At 47.7% G+C, this 19900-nt stretch overlaps 1 protein-coding gene across 1 annotated transcript; it reads left to right on the top strand.

Annotated features, from left to right (window-relative positions):
* Window positions 1–310: 310 nt before the first annotated feature.
* On the top strand, window positions 311–3926 carry LOC135384622 (uncharacterized). The gene is made up of 3 exons (XM_064613818.1): window positions 311–430; window positions 2963–3145; window positions 3537–3926. Exons 1-3 carry the CDS (start codon window positions 311–313, stop codon window positions 3924–3926), a joined length of 693 nt encoding a protein of 230 aa, XP_064469888.1.
* Window positions 3927–19900: the final 15974 nt, after the last annotated feature.

Raw genomic sequence — 19900 nt, 5'->3', positions numbered from 1 at the left:
CACCCGCAGAGGCGAGAAGGAATGACACCACGCACCTCGTCAACAATAACTTTAATGAAAGCTCAACTGCAGCGGTATTATTCACGGTGCATGATAGATTACAGGAATCGCGACAATAAAATACATGAGATAAGCGGACACAACTTAAATGTATGACATGATACAATCTATATGAACGATAACACGAACTGCACGACAAACCAAACTCGACGGACATAGGCGAACCAGGGAGACATAACAAGGCGGCAAGAGTGACTGACCCTGACTTTGCGCACCCCGACGACACCACCTCGTCACCAGGCCATGGACGATGGCGTGGCCAACGAGCTCTGAAGACGACTTCAGCAGTGACCTACGTGGCCGGCTTTCCATGCTGTGGCTTTCGGTTGCTGCTTCCGTCGATCTTCATCCGCTCTGGTCTCCATTCTTGGTAAACGGCCGGGTCAAACAATAGCGAAGACGGCGACTTGGCGGCAGGAATACCGTCCCATTTGGAGGCTCGGTTCCGGGAGCTCGGCTACCGCCCTCGACGATCCGTCTCTTCGCTCGCCACATCGTCGTCAGGTGCACCTCTTTCCGGTCAGTCACCGCCAGCTGGGCTTCTAGGTCGTAACTTTGGTTGCCCGGACGTCAGCGCTGGTGCAAGTAGACTTCGGGGGCGAACCCTCAGGTCGAGGGTAGGTTCCAGGCATGAAGGCGCCGCCGTCGAACATCTCCTTCCGGGCATCCGTCCGGGCTCCCGCTCTGGATCACATATATCGATGATTCGCTGGTTCCGACCGTCGACGCAAACCACGACTGACTGCTTCGGCGACTGTCTTACTCCCTCTCCTTCTCGACGTCAGTCATGGTTTATATAACCTTCCCGCGCCATGTCACAGTCCGGGTCAGTCACGTACGCCAAACCAAAAGCACATGTGCGTCCGACACTGCATTCGAAGAACGCCGTAATTGCCACTGCTTCCGTTAACGTTCAGTTATGCTGCTGTTTACACAAAGCCGCCTCTACGGGAGAACAACACTGTCTAAGGGGGAGCAGATGTCACCCTTCCCATGGAGAGACACTGCGTACATGTCAACTAAAGTTTTATGGCTTTCAACTGTATGGGGGAACACGAGCCCTTGCGTTCGGTTGAAAGTAACAGGGCGCTGTCCCTTTGATGCTAGAAAATTGGAAAAAAGTTTCGGAAACCGATTTTATCAAAAAGCCCAACCCGTCACATCATCATAGCGACGATCAGCATGGAGAGTCCACTGGTCTCAAGAGATAAAGTAACTGAGCAGTAAGAGCGACGTTAAAGGGGTTGCGACAGGTCGTCCCAGGTTATCCCAGATAAACATAAAAACGGTTCTTTCCATCGGTTTGAACCTGCATTGAAAGTTTCACAGCACAGAGGTTAATAAAAGCGGAGAAAATGGGCACTGCTGATACCGAAACTCATACGGCTCTGACATCACAGACCTCATCGCCGCCTGTGACGCAGCGCAGGAGAGGTCACGTGCTTATGGCTGCGAATGGGGATGGACGCAACTCTGAGGTCTGTGGCGCCTGCGCTTTGCTGGGGCGCGTACTCGAGGGCTTCTACCTCGCCAACTACGACACGTAGAAGAATAATTCTTTTTTTTCTCTCTATTCTGGCCTGTAGTAGAATGCGTCATTGATGCAACGAACCATATCTATGAAAGTGTCTCAACCCCTTTAAGTCACATCCGATGAGTCAATGCAGCATGCTGTCCTGCTGATTTCATGGCATCCGGAGGGCAAGCGTTAGATCAACTCCTGCAAGCACAGATGTGGAAGGAAAGTCACATCCGATGAACCAGTGCAGCACGCTGCCCTGCTGATTTCGGTGCATTCGGAGGTGAAGCGTTAGATCAACTCCTGCAAGCATAGGTGTAGAAGGAAAGTCACATCCGATGAACCAGTGCAGCACGCTGTCCTGCTGATTTCGTGGCATCCGGAGGGCAAGCGTTAGATCATCCCCTGCAAGCATAGATGCAAAAGGAAAGTCACATCCGATGAACCAATGCAGCATGCTGTCCTGCTGATTTCGTGACATCCGGAGGGCAAGCGTTAGATCAACTCCTGCAAGGTGAGATGTAGAAGGAAAGTCATCCGATGAACCAATGCAGCATGCTGTCCTGCTGATTTCGTGGCATCCGGAGGGTAAGCGTTAGATCAACTCCTGCAAGCGTAGATGTAGAAGGAATGTTAGTTGTCCTCTGCAGCGAGACGAACGAAATGCAAACGGCTGCCTAAACGGCTTTGCGGAATGCTCACTTTCATGAAAACACGCAAATTGCTCCAATTGATTGCTCTTATGTACTGTTTTGCCCACATGCAGCAGAATGTACAAAAGCGGAGCTAGAGTTTTCGATCAAAAAATCGTTTCCCTGCAGTTAGCGAAAGAGAGATAGGGAACGTAGGCTGCATGTATCATACTCTGTTATTCCCAATGTGAACAAATCTGACCCTATGGTTTGTCGTCCGCCGTGTAGAGCATGTCCAACGTGTGCAGTGCTGGCTGGGATACAAGGGTAGGACTGAACACGCAACCTTTGGCATCGTTAAGCCGTTAAGCGAAACATTTCTTGTGAAATGTATGTGTCGTCCTACGTGACTTACCAGGATTTCATCGATCACACCTGACAGGAGTTTTGGCTGTAACCAAAATCACAATATTATTCAAGAACGTACACACATGCACAACACCCTCGCTCAGAGCTACTCATTAAATGCGACGTCCGCTCATTTTTCGCGGTCAAATCTTGTTAGAAGAAGACGACGTAGTCTGTTAGTTGCATGTTTTTCTCACCTGACAGCTTCAGCTTAAAGTCCCGAGTGGTAGTAGAACTTGGTTGTACCCGTAGTCATGCCGATCCGTGCTTATACACCCTAACAGCAAATGGATCAATGATGTATATACTTGTGTATGTTGACGACATGTTACTTTGTCATCAGGAGGATTTGGCCATTACCGAAGTGTGGCGTCGCATGAACCAGCATTTTGAGTTGAAGGATCTGGGCCATGTATGCCGCTATCTTGGCATAGAGATAGAAAGACCACAGGAAGACTGTTTTCTCCTCCATCAGAGGAACAAGATAGACGCTCTTTTGGAGAAGTACCATCTGTCTAATGCGAAAGTGAGCCTGACCCCGATGGATCCCCCCCCCCCCCCGCCGATTACCTCAACCAAACAGGAGAGGAAGATGTACTGTCGGATATCCAGCTTTATCGGCAGGCAGTGGGTGAACTTTTGTGCCTCAGTATTACTACGCGGCTCGACATCGCGCGTGCAACCGGCATCCTATGCAGGCGCGTGAGCAACCCTCGTCAACGGGACTGGAGTGCTGTTAAGAAAGTTTTGCGCTACCTGAAGCATACTCGAGACTTAAAGGTGAAGCTGTCAGGTGAGAAAAACATGCAACTAACAGGCTACGTCGATGCGGACTGGGCTGGCAACGTCACTGACCGCAAGTCCACCAGCGGCTACTACTTCCAACTTGGGAACTGCCCCCTCTCTTGGTCTTCCAGGAAGCAGACGGCCTTGTAGTAGCAGCAGCAAGGCTACTAGCAGTAGCCTTGTCCAGTACAGAAGCTGAATGCGTCTCTGCAGCTTACGCATCGCAGGAAGTTTTGTGGCTGCGTGAACTCCTAGCAGTTTTTGGACAGGTCTGCGAGAGGGCAACATACTTAATCGAGGACAACCAAGGCTGTATCAAGCTCGCCCTCAGCGACGGCATCAGTGCAATAACGAAACACATTGACGTACGCCATGATCCCCTGCGTGACCTCGTTGCACGCACGATCGTGGAATTGCAGTGTTACGAATCGAGTCGAATGACAGCCGACGCACTTACGAAGCCTCTCCCAATACCTCGACTGGAGGCACTTAGGCAGCAAATGGGGCTCGTCATAGGTTGATTGTCGAGGGGGGTGTTAGAAGAAGGCGACAAAACAAACCTGGCTTGGGCCGGTGCTTTATGCGCACCCGCTCGCACCAGCGCAATAAACTCGTTCTCGTTCTCCCGGATGGTGGTCACCTTTCTCTGCGCTCCTGCAACACAAGCAAAATTGTGTTACTTTCCTACGTTACGTGCGCGATGACCCGCAGATACTCACAATTTGTTAGAACACAGGGCCCATTGTACTTTTCGTGCTAGGTGGAATTGATACTTCTAGTTAGACGCGGCTGTGTGGAGCATCGAGAGGAGGCTGAGCTTTTATTTCCTATGTTTCCTACCGAATGCTTCAACGCATATAGGAGCATGGTTTTATGATGGTATCCTGTGTGGTTCGTAAACTGGCTATGAAACTGACGCCGGATGAAGCACACCTTTTTTTTTATCGGAAATAGAAAGTGTAAGCTGCATTTTTGTACAAAACTCACCTGATTGCTGCATAGGTTGGTCATGTTTTCCAGGCACTGTAAATAAAAATTTAGTCATTTCACTACCATAAGCATTCAATACATAATGTTACAGTCAACAACAATTATAAATTAATGCTGATGAAGTGCGAAACTCGTTGTTACAGTCAAAAGAAATGTGGCTGAGGTACAAACTGGGAACTGTACAACACGGGACGGTGACATTGGCGCACCAGAGAAAGCTTGATAACTGACGCTATACCCACCAGTTCGTGGGTAAGGAATGAAAGGGAAAGTACACCAAAGTTGCAATCAAAATGTCAAGTACCAACCCTTTCAAGCGCTTAAAGAACGGAGCGCCAGGGAAATACAAGGGTGCTCGTCTAGCGCACTCTGGTTTTCGTAGCTGATGATCTACGCTTCAGGTTCGAAAGGGAAAAAGGAACACAGCAGAACGCATCCTCATTGGCATTCCGCAAGATGTTTAAGAAATTACAAGGACGAAAAATCCATATTGATAGGCCGGCAGTCAGACGTCTGTGCTGTTACAGTGCTAGACAAAAGTTTACGGAACACGCTTCGGCGCATTCATTTCTTAGAGTGACACTGCTAGCAGCGAATGGGATCATACAGACTTGCAAACAGGTGACTGGGTTACCTAGGCAGATGCCTGTAGGTACGCACCGTCCCACTCGATGCTAGAGTATCACTCTGAGGAAGAAATGCGCCGGAGCATGTGTCGAGCACGCCTACAAAAGTGATCCGTTGCTAAGTTAACAACATGCCTATAGCACGCACAACTTCACTGCTTGGCGCAGGGCACAATTAGTTCCAGCAAGACTGCTTTTAGAGAAGAAATCGGCAAATAATAAAGAAAAGAGTGCTTTACACTGCCCTAACCAAGACCATCCTGATGTTATATATATAGTTTGGTGCGCGCAAATGGAGAGCACGAAGCACATCCCCCTGCAGTGCACATGATATGCATCCCAACGTCATACAATGAAATTTGCTCTTCACCGCTGACCCTGACTTCGACATAGTAAGGGTGATGGGTGTCTGGGAACTCTAGAAGAGGGACGCAGCGTTGTCGGCGCTTGTAAACTTTACAGTAAGTTGTGCTATCGACATAGTGTATTAGGTCCACGTACGTAGAAGGCACGTGGTACCCAGTGTCGCTGTCGTGTTTCTGTGCACTTGCGCAGGATGCTGTTACATGCATCCTGCAAGTTACATGCACTTCGAGGACGATTACTTCGAGGAGGTGATACTCGTATTTGCTGCTTTCTTTCTTTCTTTTTTTGTGCGAAAAGGGCTTACTATGGGAACAACGGAATTCTCCGGGTGACCAATTCAATTTTCTTCTTCAAAATGTAGTACTCATCAGTCACTCGACCATATTTCTTGTAACACTCAAATCAATGTAAATCGTAGGGGTTGAAGGAACAACAATTTGGACAACACAATATTTAAGCCTCACTATAACGCCCAAGCAATGAAAGAATGGCAATTGACAAAAAGTCGGGGAGTGGCGGTGGCGGTACCCGAACTCACATCTACCTGATTGTCCGACAAATGTGACCGCCATCGGCATTGAGTTCCATCACGGTTACTGGTTGACTTTTCGGCAACTGCCATCACTGAAATCAAATCAACGCGGTCCTAACAGCGCATTAAGCGCCTAATTAAGCATGAGTAGGAGTTCGAACGACATCAAGGTGCATACATTTACAACGGCTACTTCATGTGTGGCTTCGTATGCGAACGCTCCATGTGTACCAGTTCTGCCACACATGTCATCTGATCCTGATCTTTTTACCTTTGACCTTAATGTCCTTGAGCTCCAGGAAGTACAAGTTGTATCTACATCTTGGCCGAGTTCTAAAGTTTTTACTTGTGGTATGCGTAGGCATAAAAAAATAGGCGATGTCAAGTTGCCGGTGGTGAGTAAATCAAAGAGTGATATTAAACGGTAGGAGCAACTTTCAATCACCCTGTTGCCCTCCCATGCCAAAACTCCCCCCGTTAACTGTAGATATGTGCCTGTACCATGTTCATAATTTTGTAACCTGAAGAAGTGCAGTCTCGTGCACGAAAGTCTTGTTTACCATGTGTAAATAAATAAGTTGCTCCTACCGTTTAATATCATCCTTTGTGGTATGTGTGGCAGAATTATACTCACCTTATCGATGTTATGTAGGCTAGACAGTGTTGAGGTGAGGTTAGTAGTGCACAACATATTCGAAGGTCTTTAGAAAAAATCTTCCCGGAAACAACACCGCAAGCGATGCTGCCCCGACGACCGTTTTACGGGCCGCGCATTCTAAGACACGGTCCACCCGGGGGCGGGCCGCGTTATCAAGGGGCCCTTCTCGAAATATGAAGGACCGGCTCCCTTTCGCCTCCCTCCACCGCGAAAGATCGAAGGATCAATACACAGATTTGAAGGGAGACTAGAGCATATTCGAAGGTCCTTAGAGAGAGAGAGAGAGAGAGTATTGGCATCAAATGGAAGGCCGGCCACAGGGGCAGGCTTCCTGCAGCATCTCAAATAGACTCGAACAACACTCTGAATACCAACTTTCGCCCAGCGACTAAGGCTGGTCAGAGATTGCTATACGTGTCCGTTTCGCCATGCAACAGTCCATGACACTGGAAAGCTGCAAGTGGGAGAACAACACGAGGATGTGGACACCTCATAGGTTAACATGGAACTTGCCATTGTCCACCCTGAAGAGGATGTCAGAGGTCATCCAGCGACGGTGAAACTCAACTGCTCCAAGCACCGCACGCTCCCTGCAAAGAACTTTGCGAATACCGGCGTTAACTAGCCGAATCACCTCCTGCACACTGCGGCTCTCCTGCGCGTGCACTCGTCGACAGCGTGAAATCCACACTTGGTAGTTGATTTCGACCACCAAGAGCACAAAATGCCGCCTATCCCGCTGCGAGACAGGGAGGGGGTACAGACCACGAACTGTGGTCCACTCAACATCCGTCAGGCTATAGAGGCCTGCTACACGATGCCACAGGGCACCCGGCAACAAACATAAACTGAAAGCATGTTCTGCTGACTCCCTGTACTCGCAGAAGGGACAGCCGGGTGACGTTACACCAAAACGGGAAAACGCTCACGCAGCGGCAAGACGTCATGCGCTAAGCGCCACTGAAGACAACCAGCCAGCAGTGGTCGTACGCCACGCTATGTGGCGCTGAATAGGCGTCGAGTTGGGGGGTGGCCGATTAAGCGCAAGAAGTGCCATGTAAAGGCGCCGCACGGGCCATGATGTTGTGACGGTTTGAGGATTTGCTTCTGGGAGAGGTGAAATGGCTTTCCCGGGGGAGGCAACTGTAACACGATACGACCCGCCTTGCGCGAAGTTGCAGTGCCAAGGGGGCCATGAGGACTCGTCCGGCAAACGTTCGGCCACATGTTTTCGAGTGCTCCCGGTGTCCGGTTTCAACGCAGCGTCCGCGAAGAGTGTCCAAAAATAAAGAGCAAAAAGAAAAGCCCGCGAAAACGAAGGAAGTGGCAGTGGGCGGTTGGTTCGGACACGAAAAGGAAGCATAGAGAACGCTGCGACTGATCGCCAGAACCGAGGTTCAGCGGCCAGTAAGTTGCTGTAGTTTTCTCCTGAATCGGCCACCGCCCCGTAATTCGAAGGACGTCATAACCCAGGACTGAGAATTCTTGGAGAAGCATCTCATCTTTTGTCGACGCCGGGATCCTCGCTTCAGCCAGTCATCGGCCCGTACGCTTCGGACGTGAATCTCGCCCCAAATCCAGGATTCATCGCTGTGTGACGAGAGACGACGCACTCGGTGAGAGCACTGACTTTGTCACCGTGCCGAGGTCCTCTTTAGGTTAGGGAACGCCATAGTAGATCTGTGTGAGCATTTTTATCGTCTATATCGTGTATCGCATTTGCCACATTAAATGTTTGTTGTTTCTTTTGTGCTGAGTCTCTCTGCCTCTGCGGGTGCCCACGTTAGCGTTTCCCATCCCGTTGTGCTCCGTCTGCTCCAAAGCCGGGAGGCGTCACAATGTTATGTCATCATCAGGGAAAGAAGCTCGCAAGCTGCGCATTGCCACAACGTATGCCTTCAGGTGGGGAGCCACGCACTCTGAGCGCGGGCGAGTTTGTGTCAGCTCAGAAAAAAAACGAATGTCGGGTCCTAACAGAAAAGTTAGTAGACCCTGAGCAGGATGCCGCTGCTCTAGGAGACCCTGAAAGATCGCGCGCAGACCTAAGGCAAGGCACTTCACTTTGAAATCGGGCACCAAAAGGCCGCCATCTACGCGAGGCCGATACATACGACCTCTTGATACCCATTCTACTGAACCGCCCCAGATAAACTGAAACGCCGCACGTGTAGCGGCCTGAAGAGTAGTCCGCGGAGGGATGGAGATATTGGCTAAAGATCGAGGCCTAGACAGAGATATAGTGGTTCAGAGACAGAAGTCTACCAAGTCTACCCTATTAATATCACGCAAGACGAAGTTGCGGGTGCTGCAGGAAGTAGTATGTCACTGATTATTGCGTCGGCTTTCCCTGCAACCAAGGTATTACCTAATCCTCCAGGCAGGGTTTTTTGTTACTCCTCCAAGCAGGCTGTCAGTCACGTTGCAGACGCCACTCATGAATCAGACACCGTTTGAGTTGACTGCTGGAGCCAGACTGGTTGTCTCGTTTATTGAAGTGCTCTTTTATACGTGTACACCAGGGTTGCTTGCTTTCACGATTCCCGATACATCCTCCTTCTTTTAATGAGGAGACAACCGAAAGGTGGTAAGCAGATATGGTTAAAATAACTACGATAAATGAACACAAACATTACAGAAAACATTAAGAAAGGGTTACACTGGATAGTTGGGTAAAGTTTCGGTCGTAGTGTAGCTTATTTGGTGGTCTGGATGGCCTTGAAGACGCTCTCTTTGGTGGGCTGTCCGCTGTCGCGGGTTTTGTGGCATGATCTTCGGATGGGGTCTCGGGCTCCAGTTCTTGAAGATGGCTTTCTGCCGAAGTCCATGGCATGGAGGATGCTGTGGGCATGTTCGTGACTGTAGATGCTGTGTCCTCTTGGAATCGCATTTCTGTAAACGGCTCGTCTGTCTGGAGCAAGTGTTGCCGATTCCTGCGAAAGACTTGACCATATTCGGTGACCGTCACACACGACCTGGGTCCCGCAGTTTCTTCTACCGTGGCCTTAGTCGTCCAGTGTTTTTCGTCACGGATGCGCACTGTTGATCATTGGTTCAAAGGCGGAAGTGGTTGGCCCTGCTGTTTCTGGGCGTGTTTTTTCACATGTACTGCAGGTTGGACGTTGAAATCTTGCAGCAGAGATATTCCTCTTCGGCCCATGAGGAGCTCCATTGGAGACGGTCCGCCTTCCAGGTGTGACTGTCTGTAATTGAGGAGGACCAGCCAAAAATCCTGGTTAGCTTGCTTGGTCTTCATTAACAGTCGTTTCACGACCTGCACCCCTTTCTCTGCCAGCCCGTAGGATCTGGGAAAACGTGGGCTCGACGTGGTGTGTAAAAAGTTGTAGCGCTCAGATAATTCCTTGAATTATCTGCAGTTAAATTGTGGGCATTTGTCAGAGCACACCTCCACGGCAATTCCGTGTCGAGCAAACACACTTGAAGGCTTCTCAATCACCTTCTGTGAGGTGGGATCAGGAAGGTGTTCAACCTCCCGATAGTTTGAATAGGCATCATAAGCCACAAGGTACTGTTGCCCAGCAAAGAAAAATAAGTCCACTCCGATGCGCGACCAAGGTTGTTCCGGCGGAGGTCTCATTTGAAGAGGTTGTGCTGGGTGACGATAAGCGAATCGTTTACATATTTCACACCTTGCAATGAGCTCTTGAATGTCAGCACCCATACGTGGCCAATACATCAACAAACGGGCCCCCGCTTTACACTTTTGAAGCCCCAGGTGGCCGTCGCGCACTTTCACCAGCATTTCCTTGCGAAAAGAACACGGTATAACGACCTTAGACCCTTTAAACAGGCGGCCTTTCACTACCGTCAGTTCCGAAGCACAGGACTTGAATTCGCCTTATACAGGCACGTTGTCTTCTATGCACTGAATAACACGTTTCAGAACACTGTCTTCAGTTGTTGCCAAACGAAGCTTTTCAGATGTTGGCTTGCTCACAGTAGCTTTCATAGCCTTTACCGCGTGAACCTAACACCTTCTGCGTCTCCGTGTATTACTGCAGACTGTGATCGTGACAGTGCATCAGCTAGAACGAGCTGTGTCCCAGCGACATACTGCAGCTCAACATTATATTTCATAAGTCGTATAAAATCGCTGCAACCGGGCGGGCATATTGCCAAGGTTTTTCTTCGCTATGTCAATAAGCGGTTTATGATCCGTCTCCACGGTCACCAGGTAGTCATAGATGAAATCGTGGAACCTTTCACAAGCATACGTTATTCCCAAAGCCTTCTTCTCAATTTGCGAATATCGCCTTTCAGTGTCGGTTAACGCCCACGACGAGTAGGCTACTGGCCGCCAAGATTCCTCGTAGCGCTGGCGAAGTGCTGCTCCCAGGCGTACTGCGAAGCGTCACTTGGCACTTTCGTTTCTCTTTGCGGATCGTAGATAGCCAGCACCGGTGCATGTGTGAATTTCCTTCAGGCAGCTCCATTCACGTGCGTGGGCTTCTGTCCATTCAAACAGTGTGTCCTTTTGGACAAGCTGGCGCAGTACTTCTGTTTTGTGAGACAGATTAGGAATATATTTTCCACAGTAATTGACTGTCCCCAGCAGGCGCTGGACTTACTTTTTGTCTTTTGGATCTGGAATCGTGGTTATCAACTCGGTTATGCCATTCACTAGCTCTGGGTCTGGTCTGATGCCATCCTTGTCAATGCGGTCACCCAGGAAGCTTATCTCTTCTAATCCATATCTACGCTTCTCTTCATTGAGTGTCAAGCCAGCTCCTCTTATCGCGTGTAGCACTCGCCCGAGTCGCCTGTCATGCTCCTGTTTGGTAGCGCCCTACACTAAAATATAAACTCGTGCCCCTTCGAGGCCCTCAAGGACTTGATGAAGCATCTTCTGGAAAAACTTCAGGGGCGGTCATTATTCCAAAAGGCAACCTTAAAAATATATAACGCCCAAATGGAGTTCCCATTGTGCATATGCGAGAACTTTGTTCGTCTAAAGGGCCCTGGTGAAATCCGCTGTTGGCATCGAACCGTGAGAGGTACGTACCTTCCACCAGTTAAGTCCGCCTCAATGTCCTCACGTCGCGGCATCTCAAAGTGTTCTCGCTTGATACAGCGATTAATATGTCGCGGATCTATCCAGAGTCGGAGCTTTCCGTCTGACTTCTGAACAACCACAAGAGGACTCACCCAGTCAGTTGGCTCATCCACCTTAGCGATTATGCCAGATCGTTCTAAGCGTGCTAACTCTGTCTTCAGCGGTTCCTTTAATCCGTATGGCGCTCTGCGGGTCGGCTGTACAACAGGCACACTTTCCTCCTTCAGTACGATCTTGGATTGCCGGTGTGAACATCCAATTCCACGAAACACTTCTGGAAACTTAGCCAAAACCTGCGCCCGCAAATCATCATTGCCAGTTACCCTCTGAATTCTTGAAATCATTCCAAACTGCTCACAGGCTTGCAAACCCAGAATCGCATAGCGCCCTTTCTTTACTACGAAAAAGTCGAGATGCTGTTCCTTGTCACGACACACGGTAATCAGCCTCACAGTTCCCAGGTGCTTGATCATGTCGCCACTGTAGCTCCTAAGGACGGAACAATCTGCCCGGATTGCTTTGTCACTTCCTATCTTCTTATACAAACAGTGCGGAAGGAGGTTGGCTTGGAGCCGGTGTCAATCTTGAACTCCACTGGTCGACCCCCAACGTGTGCCGTTTCCACCCATTCCTGAGCATCTTTAGAATTGCACGCGCACACGTTGAGAATGGTCACGTCGTCGAGTGCCCCTTCTTCTGATTCACTTTCAGACTTCTCTTCCTGGATATGATGTATGACCTTCTGTTTGCAGCACACCGCAAAGTAGTTGCGCTTGCCACATTTTCTGCATGTTTCACCATAGGCAGGGTACTGTCGCGGCGCGTGAAGCCGGTTACAGAACTGGCATTTGTCACTGTTCCCGTTTCGTTTCCCGGTGACAGCCTCCACTGTTTTCTCTTCAGGAGTCCCCCACGATTGATTTTGCTTCGCCGACAGGTCAGCTGGTTTACAAAATTCGACTGCCTGATCCAGAGTAAGGTCCTTGTCGCGCAGCAACTGTTCTCGAATCTTTTTATCACGAATGCCGTAGGCGATCTGGTCATGCACACTGCCAAAATTGCATGTTTGAGACTTGAGCTGCAGGTCCCTGAGGAAACTTTCGAAAGGTTCGCCCTCCGCTTGCAGGCGACATCGAAACACATAACGTTCATATGTCTCATTCCGCTTCGGTGTACAATATTCTTCAAACTTTTTCATCAGTGCGTTCAAATCCTCTTTTTCCGTATCGCCAAGCTTGAACCTGTTGAACACGTCGATGGATTCCTGACCGGCCAAGTGTAGAAAAATTGCAGCTTTTTGCTTACTTGATCTGGACTATGTTTCCGTTGCCTGCAGGTAAAGGAACAGCCGTTGCTTGAACTTCTTCCAGTTTTCCGCTGCATTTTCCAGTAGAATCAACGGCTCCGGCGGCGGGAGAAATTTCATTCCGATGCACTTGGCTATCGCGTTTCAACGCGCCCTTTGCCTCGCTCTGACGGACGGGCAGATCCCACTTCTGACACCATGAACCAGACACCGTTTGAGTTGACTGCTGATTCCAGACTGGCTGTCTCGTTTATTGAAGTGCTCTTTTATACGTGTACACCAGTGTTGCTTGCTTTCACGATTCCCGATACAACTCAGAAGCTTAGTCGGCAGACCGTCAACTGCGAAAGAGAAGCAACGCAATGACGTGAATGTAGCAGTTTAGTCTTCGAGATATTGGAGTTTATTTAAGAAAAACTGTGATGCGCTAAATACTTGAGAAGAAATGAAATAGAATGAATGAAGATAAACAAAAATGTCTTCGAGAAAGGTTCTGCAGCAGGACGGGAAGGGCCAACGGAATCTATGTGGTGTGATTCATCGTATGATACAAACACACTTGTGCTTCTGTTGAGTGCCGTGCTCAATATACCGTTTTTCTGTTTCCTTTTTTATCTTCTTTTGTTTTTCATTTCTTTTTTTTACTACTCACTTAATTGTTTTAAACTACACCTGTACGCTGCCTTTCGATTCCGCCTGACCTTTCGTTGCTTTATTATTTCTCCTCTGGTGCCGCGTTCTCGTCCGAAACTTGAGAAGGAATCGCTCTCGACAGTTTTCTTTCGACGGGTTTGTCTCACGTGAATATAGGGTCTTTCATCGAATTTGGCAACTATTATGATGTAACTATGAGTTCTGAGCTGGTACGTGGCCAGCGTTGATTTGCTGCACAATAAATATCTATAATCACCGTAGCAGTGCCCCTCACAATCAGTTTAGCTTTTCCATACATTCGATCTTCATGAGACACAACCGTTGTACCGTCGGGAGAGCCCTTTAATCGCCTCTTTTGCAGCGCTGCTATAGACGGCTTTTGGAAGAAGAGCGTGTATAGCTCTGAGACGGTACATTTCGAAGGAAATTTCTACTACAGACCATACGCCTAAACTAAAAGCACAATCACCAACCTCTTTGATTTCCTTGTATTTTCAATGCATCTTAAATATTTTCGGAGAATTTACTGCTGCAATTGCTTCCAAATATGTGTACTGTATCGTAATTATGTTCATTGCGTTCTAGCTTCAGCATTTCGCATCGTTATATTCCTTATATACGGATTTACATACACAAGGTGTTTCACAAGTAACAAAAATGAATTGGCCAAGTTCCCCAAGCCATGCGAGCAGTTCGATCAATTTCCGTTGGCGAGAAATCGAATTTTCTTAATCGAAGTCCGGAATTCGCCGATGTCAACGTGAGGTTTTTCTGCCACAAACAGACGGGCATATCGGAAACCCCATTCCATTGCGAAATATATTCTCTACTACAATGGTGATAGCTGAAGCAAAAATGTGAAAACCATTTTTCAAGACGCAATAACTGCGGGCCGCGCTCAGTTATCAGTGAAGCTCATGGAAGAAACGACGCGAGCAGGACATGGACTTCCCCTTCCGCTTCATTTCTTATGATTCTAATCATAACGACAGCAAGGTTAAAACGGCGCAGCTATGTAAAACAACAGTAAGGAGGAAAGAGGAAGAGACGGGTTCACTGTTTTCTTCCGTTGCTTCTCGCGGTAACTTGACTAGGAACTGAGCGCGGCCGACATTCTGTCCTTCTTAAAACGACAGTTAACTTAAGAGCTTTTCAGATTTTTCCATTGGGTAAATCCGTCATCCGCTTTCTGTTTCCGACAAAAGAGTTACGCTTGCTTGGCAAGCTTCGGAATTATTTCACGCAATTAATGAATTTTTCAAATAAGATATGATTAAATTACTGTGGAACCCCAGTATCTGTACCATGCGGGTGAACACGTAATTGGCAGGCGGACATTGCTGACCGAAAGAGCGCGTTGGTACACTGCTCCGCGAAAAAAAAATGTAAGCCGAAACCAATTAAGTACTCGAAAAAAATAAAAAAATACAATATCAACAGAGATTCCCAAAAAATACAACATAAACAGAGTTTCCGAAAGCATCTGAAGTGATATTTAAAAATTAGTATTTTAATTAAACAAAAAATGTAATTTTTAAATTTTAGTTGTGATGCTTTCGGGATCACTGTTGTAGCAATCGGGACCTTCAGCGTAAAATATCTTTAAAGAAAAGCAAAATGAGCGTATGCCAAGCAGCCGCTCGCTGCTCAGCTCCTGGTCAATGTCTCAGGGATGATGACTAAGAAGAAAGCTTTTCGATAGCACAACCTCTTTACGAATTATTCAGCCGGGGGACCTTCGTGCAACACCCGGTATAATCAAGGGGGCGGCGGGGGGGGGGGGGGGTCACAGCTCTCATACACAAACATCTCTCGACACGCGAATGAAACCAACTCACTGTGGTCAGCATTCGTGTATCGCAGTCGCCCGTTTCTTTATTCGTGTCTAATTAATTAGGTAGATAAAACAAATTAGCTAACTGTTATCATGTTACTTTAAGCCGACGTGTAAACCGGAAAGTCGTTGTACTTCTTGAGTAACATTCGACTGAGGGGGGATATGTTTATTAAAAAAAAAAAAAAGGAAAGGTCAGACAGACGGAGGTCGGCTTGCCATTCCAAAAAAAGGGAAAGGAGGTAGAAAAGGAAACGAAATAGAATAAAGGAAAATAAAAAGGAAGAACACAAAACTAAAACTGAAAAATCGTACACAGGGTCACACAATCACAAGGCGTTGACAAGGTTCGAAGCGTGGAGAACGCGGAGGAGCGCAGTGGTGACGGCCCACTGGGTCGGCTGAATAACGGGACCCAGTAAGGGAGCCAGTGTTATAGCCAAGTTGAGATAGACGGCGAAAGAGGGCGTCACGGTGCAGAAGGTGTTGCCGGCAGTGTGGGATGCAGTGGGGAATATCACCCACCACACCACAGCTAGTGCAGAGGGAAGTGCTAGAGTGACCCATTTTGAATAGTTGCAGCGGTGTGCGCGCGACGTATAGACGGAGGCGGTGAAGGAGCGAGGACTGAGGTTTTCCCAACATGGCATGTTTTATTAACATTATTTTTAAACCTGAAAACAAAGCATGGAAAAAAAAAGAAGAAACTATTATGGAGCAACACTCCCACGTACTTTTCCGTTCCGTCTATTTTAACAACAGAAATTCCGTTAAGGGTATGTAGCCCGAATGTATAAACAGAAAGCGCGCGGGCGCGAAGTCACGTATTTTTCCAATTTTCTCGAAGTTAGCTAATTAATCTTATCTAAATAATTAATTAGACACAATGAAAATGCTGACGACCAGGATGCACGACTGCAAACGATAGACAGTTCGTTTCGTTCGCGTTGAGCGCTCCGTCCTTCTTTAAAATATTTCCGCTTGTCAACTTCGACACCCGGTATACGTAGTTACGTATTATCTTAGCAGACATATTTCTATAGTATCTCTCACATGTCTGGCTTTGGTTGGACGCATGATCGTGCGTGAAACGGGAGCCAAGAAAGAGTTTTAGTGCATCGTACGCTATCGCCCTTGCGTACGTAAGGGATAGCGTTGGTGGTTCTGCGCACGCGCAATACGTAGAGAGGTTCGCGCATTGCGCAGAACCATCACGCCATCTCTTACGTACGCAAAGGTACGTAACAGGCAGCGTACAGTATACCGAAACTCACTAATATTGCAGACACTGTGGATCAGAAACGTTCGATAAGGAGTCGCCTTCCTCGTCGCACTCTGTAGTGTACTAACACAGAGTAACCAGGTGGGGTAAACAGGTGTCCCGATTTGGGAGGCCTCCGTGCTGGACAGCGTTCTGTGCTCCTCCGGCTCCAACGGAACGCGAGGAAAAAACTCCGAATCGAAGAAAGATGAGTCTAAACCGGAAGCGCTTTTAACTTAAGTGTGGTAACTCTCTGGGTCGCATCTTTCCTTGATATAGCCAATAGGGCTGTTTAATGTGTTGGCTAACGAGCCATTCCCAAAGTCAAGTAATTTGGAGAAACGAAAGCTCGTCAAGCTGCGTCGACGAGAGCCTGGTCTTCGCCTAATGGTCAATCATTGCGGCGCAAATTACGACAGCGAAGTAGAAGTGCGAGTTCAGCGAAGAGTTTGGTACAAGAGTGGGCTTTCATATTGCAATCGCTACGATACACTAAGAACAAGAGACTAGATTGTAGTCAACTGTATTTGTGTGAGCGCTAGGGAGTACGTAAAATGCGTAGAGGAGAAAAAGAAACGGAAAATAATGGCGCGGGATGTAGGCGAAAAAAAATAAGTTTGGTTTGTTGACTGATAGAACACCCCACCGCGAATTTTTCTTCCCTGCAATACGCACACCCCACGACCCCTGGTCAGAAGAGTATGGTGACTGTACACGCGCATTGAAATTTATTTGAGCAAAGTGGAAAGCAGCTACAGTATGTATTTTGTGAGCAAAAGCAGTACGCTTGACGAGGTGCAGTGTGCTCAATGTGACATAAGATTTGTATTGCGTGTGGCCCGAAGCTTCCCCAGCCTTTTCAAAACTGACAAATAGAAGCGTTCTTGAGTGTCTTACAGGCAAAGGGTAGCCATTGATGAAGGCATTTTACAATGAAGAGGGACAGTTAAATTCAACTACTACTCGTCTATGGGGAAACCGCTGCTCCCATTTCTAACTACAGAGCAGTTTCTTCCCTGGTTTTATTGAAGCCTGATATTTTGGAACGTCCTGTGGCTCGAACATGTGCTGGGGTTTACATTTGCATTAATTGTTGTTTGGTGAACCATAATTGTTGCGCCCCGCGTACATTTTTCTCAACGTTCTGGTGTCCAGAGGGGATATATCACGGAATGAGGAAGTGCATTTTCGTGTGTGCTCTAGTACAGTCCGAAGGGTTAGCACATAAATAAAGTTTAACTGCTCTCACTATTTTCCGAATTGGGGGAATAACGTTCATATTTCATTCTTATGCGTTTACCAGAAACGAGAAAGAGCGTGGCGGTGGTGATGGATAGAAGAAAAAAATGAGGAGGGGAGTCACGATTAAATCGGAATGGCTACCTTAGTACACCTATGTAGAGCAAAAAGAAAAAGAAAATGGAAAAGGCAAATGGCGGGAGGAAGACTTCTATCGAATGAAAGGAAACGCAAAGTCACAGCCAGATTTGCATACTTTCACCAAACAGTTGTGTTCACTACGCATCTCCAAGTTTCGCCACAAGAGCAACTACCAGTTTCATAACGAACATCGGGACGTCGCCCAGTTCGAGCTGTCCAGAACCGGGGAGCTTTTCGAGACCGACCAGGACGGGTAACATCTCATTACGGCCGAAGTCTCATTACGGCCCAAGTCTCATTACGGCCGAAAGTCTCATTACGGCCGAAAATCCTTTAATCCCCAAGTGTCTCGTTACGGCCAAAGTCTCAATACGGCCGAAGGTAGTCTCATTACGGCCGAAGATGTCTCATAACGGCCAAAAAGAAAAAAGAAGCATCCACCATATTAGCTGTGTATATACTGTGTTTTATGCTTCCCAAAGTGTGTCCGAGGCGGTGTGCCCCCACGGCTTGTGTCACACACAATGGTTCATGCACACAATATTGCGACAGTGTTTCCTGCATCCCTCGTGAAAAATGGTTTTATTGTCATATGTGTCACACGATATTTGTATGTGTTACGCCATTTTCTCTCAGTATTCAAGCAACATCCTACTCGTTGGTTCTGTGAGCGAACTGTGTGCGTGTGCTGAAAAGTACTCCACAAGGGAGCCCACTGGGAGGCTCCAGGAGCCACATGACCTATGACCATGATCTTCTCCCCCACTAGCTGCCTTCTACAATTTACGTCCACCGGAAATTTAAAAAAAGTACATAAGGCACAGAACAAAATGACATATGCTTTCGTTTGATGATGACCATGAGACATATGCTGTCAAGCAGACTTTTTTTCCATATATTCAAAACATATTCAAGAATTATGGACAACAATGACAATTACGTCATAATGATGCAGCTGCATAGCCAGGAAAATATTTCAGGAGGTGCTTTATGAGGCTTGACATGGGGTGGAGGAGTCCCCCTCGTCAGTGCTTTACCCAGACCCTCCCTACACCCCCCTAACTTTTTTGCCTGTGCACCCCCTACAGGGGGTGCCCTTGTGATTTCAGCTTCAGATACGTCTGTAATGATATGTGACTCTGTAATGACGTAACTATAATGATGACCTCCCCCCACAATTTTTTCCAACACCCCTGTCGTGCTGCCCCTCGTTCATTTTCGTGGGGCACTACATTAGGGCTTATGCCACTGCACTGATGTTATAACTCACAATGTTATAAGTGTGTGTCACTCTGGGCATTCGGAATTCCTCTAAGCTACAATATGTAAATTCAGAATACCAGAAGGGTAAGCATCAAATGTTACCTGCAGGCTTCATGCTGAAACGCGTGTACGCAAAACACTTCCGCCGTGGTGGGCGACGTCGTTAGTGTAATCATACACGCAAGACAATTGCGGGCACATGGAGTAGTGGCAGCAACCTGAAAACGATACATTTTCTTGCTTTATATGAGTAATCAAAAATATACATTCCCACATGTTTCGTTTTGTCGTTTGCAGGAAGCGCTAGTAAGGGAACAGCACTTGGTTGGTCACATGCAAGCCACAATGCGAAAGGTGCCGATATTTCGATTACGCGATCAAAAATTAAAAGTCTACAACCATGCACGCTTCCCCATGCAACTACTTCCCCAGCATCGTGAGACATGACACCATGTATTCACGTATAGTATAATGTGAAATGATATGCAGGAATGAAAAAGATGCCAACATACCTGTAATCCAGTGTCCCATAAGTTTGATTCGATTTTCTGGCA

This window comes from Ornithodoros turicata, chromosome 2 (assembly GCF_037126465.1).
Source record: "Ornithodoros turicata isolate Travis chromosome 2, ASM3712646v1, whole genome shotgun sequence".
Lineage (NCBI taxonomy): Eukaryota > Metazoa > Arthropoda > Arachnida > Ixodida > Argasidae > Ornithodoros > Ornithodoros turicata.
This window is presented reverse-complemented; position numbering and strand designations above follow the sequence as displayed.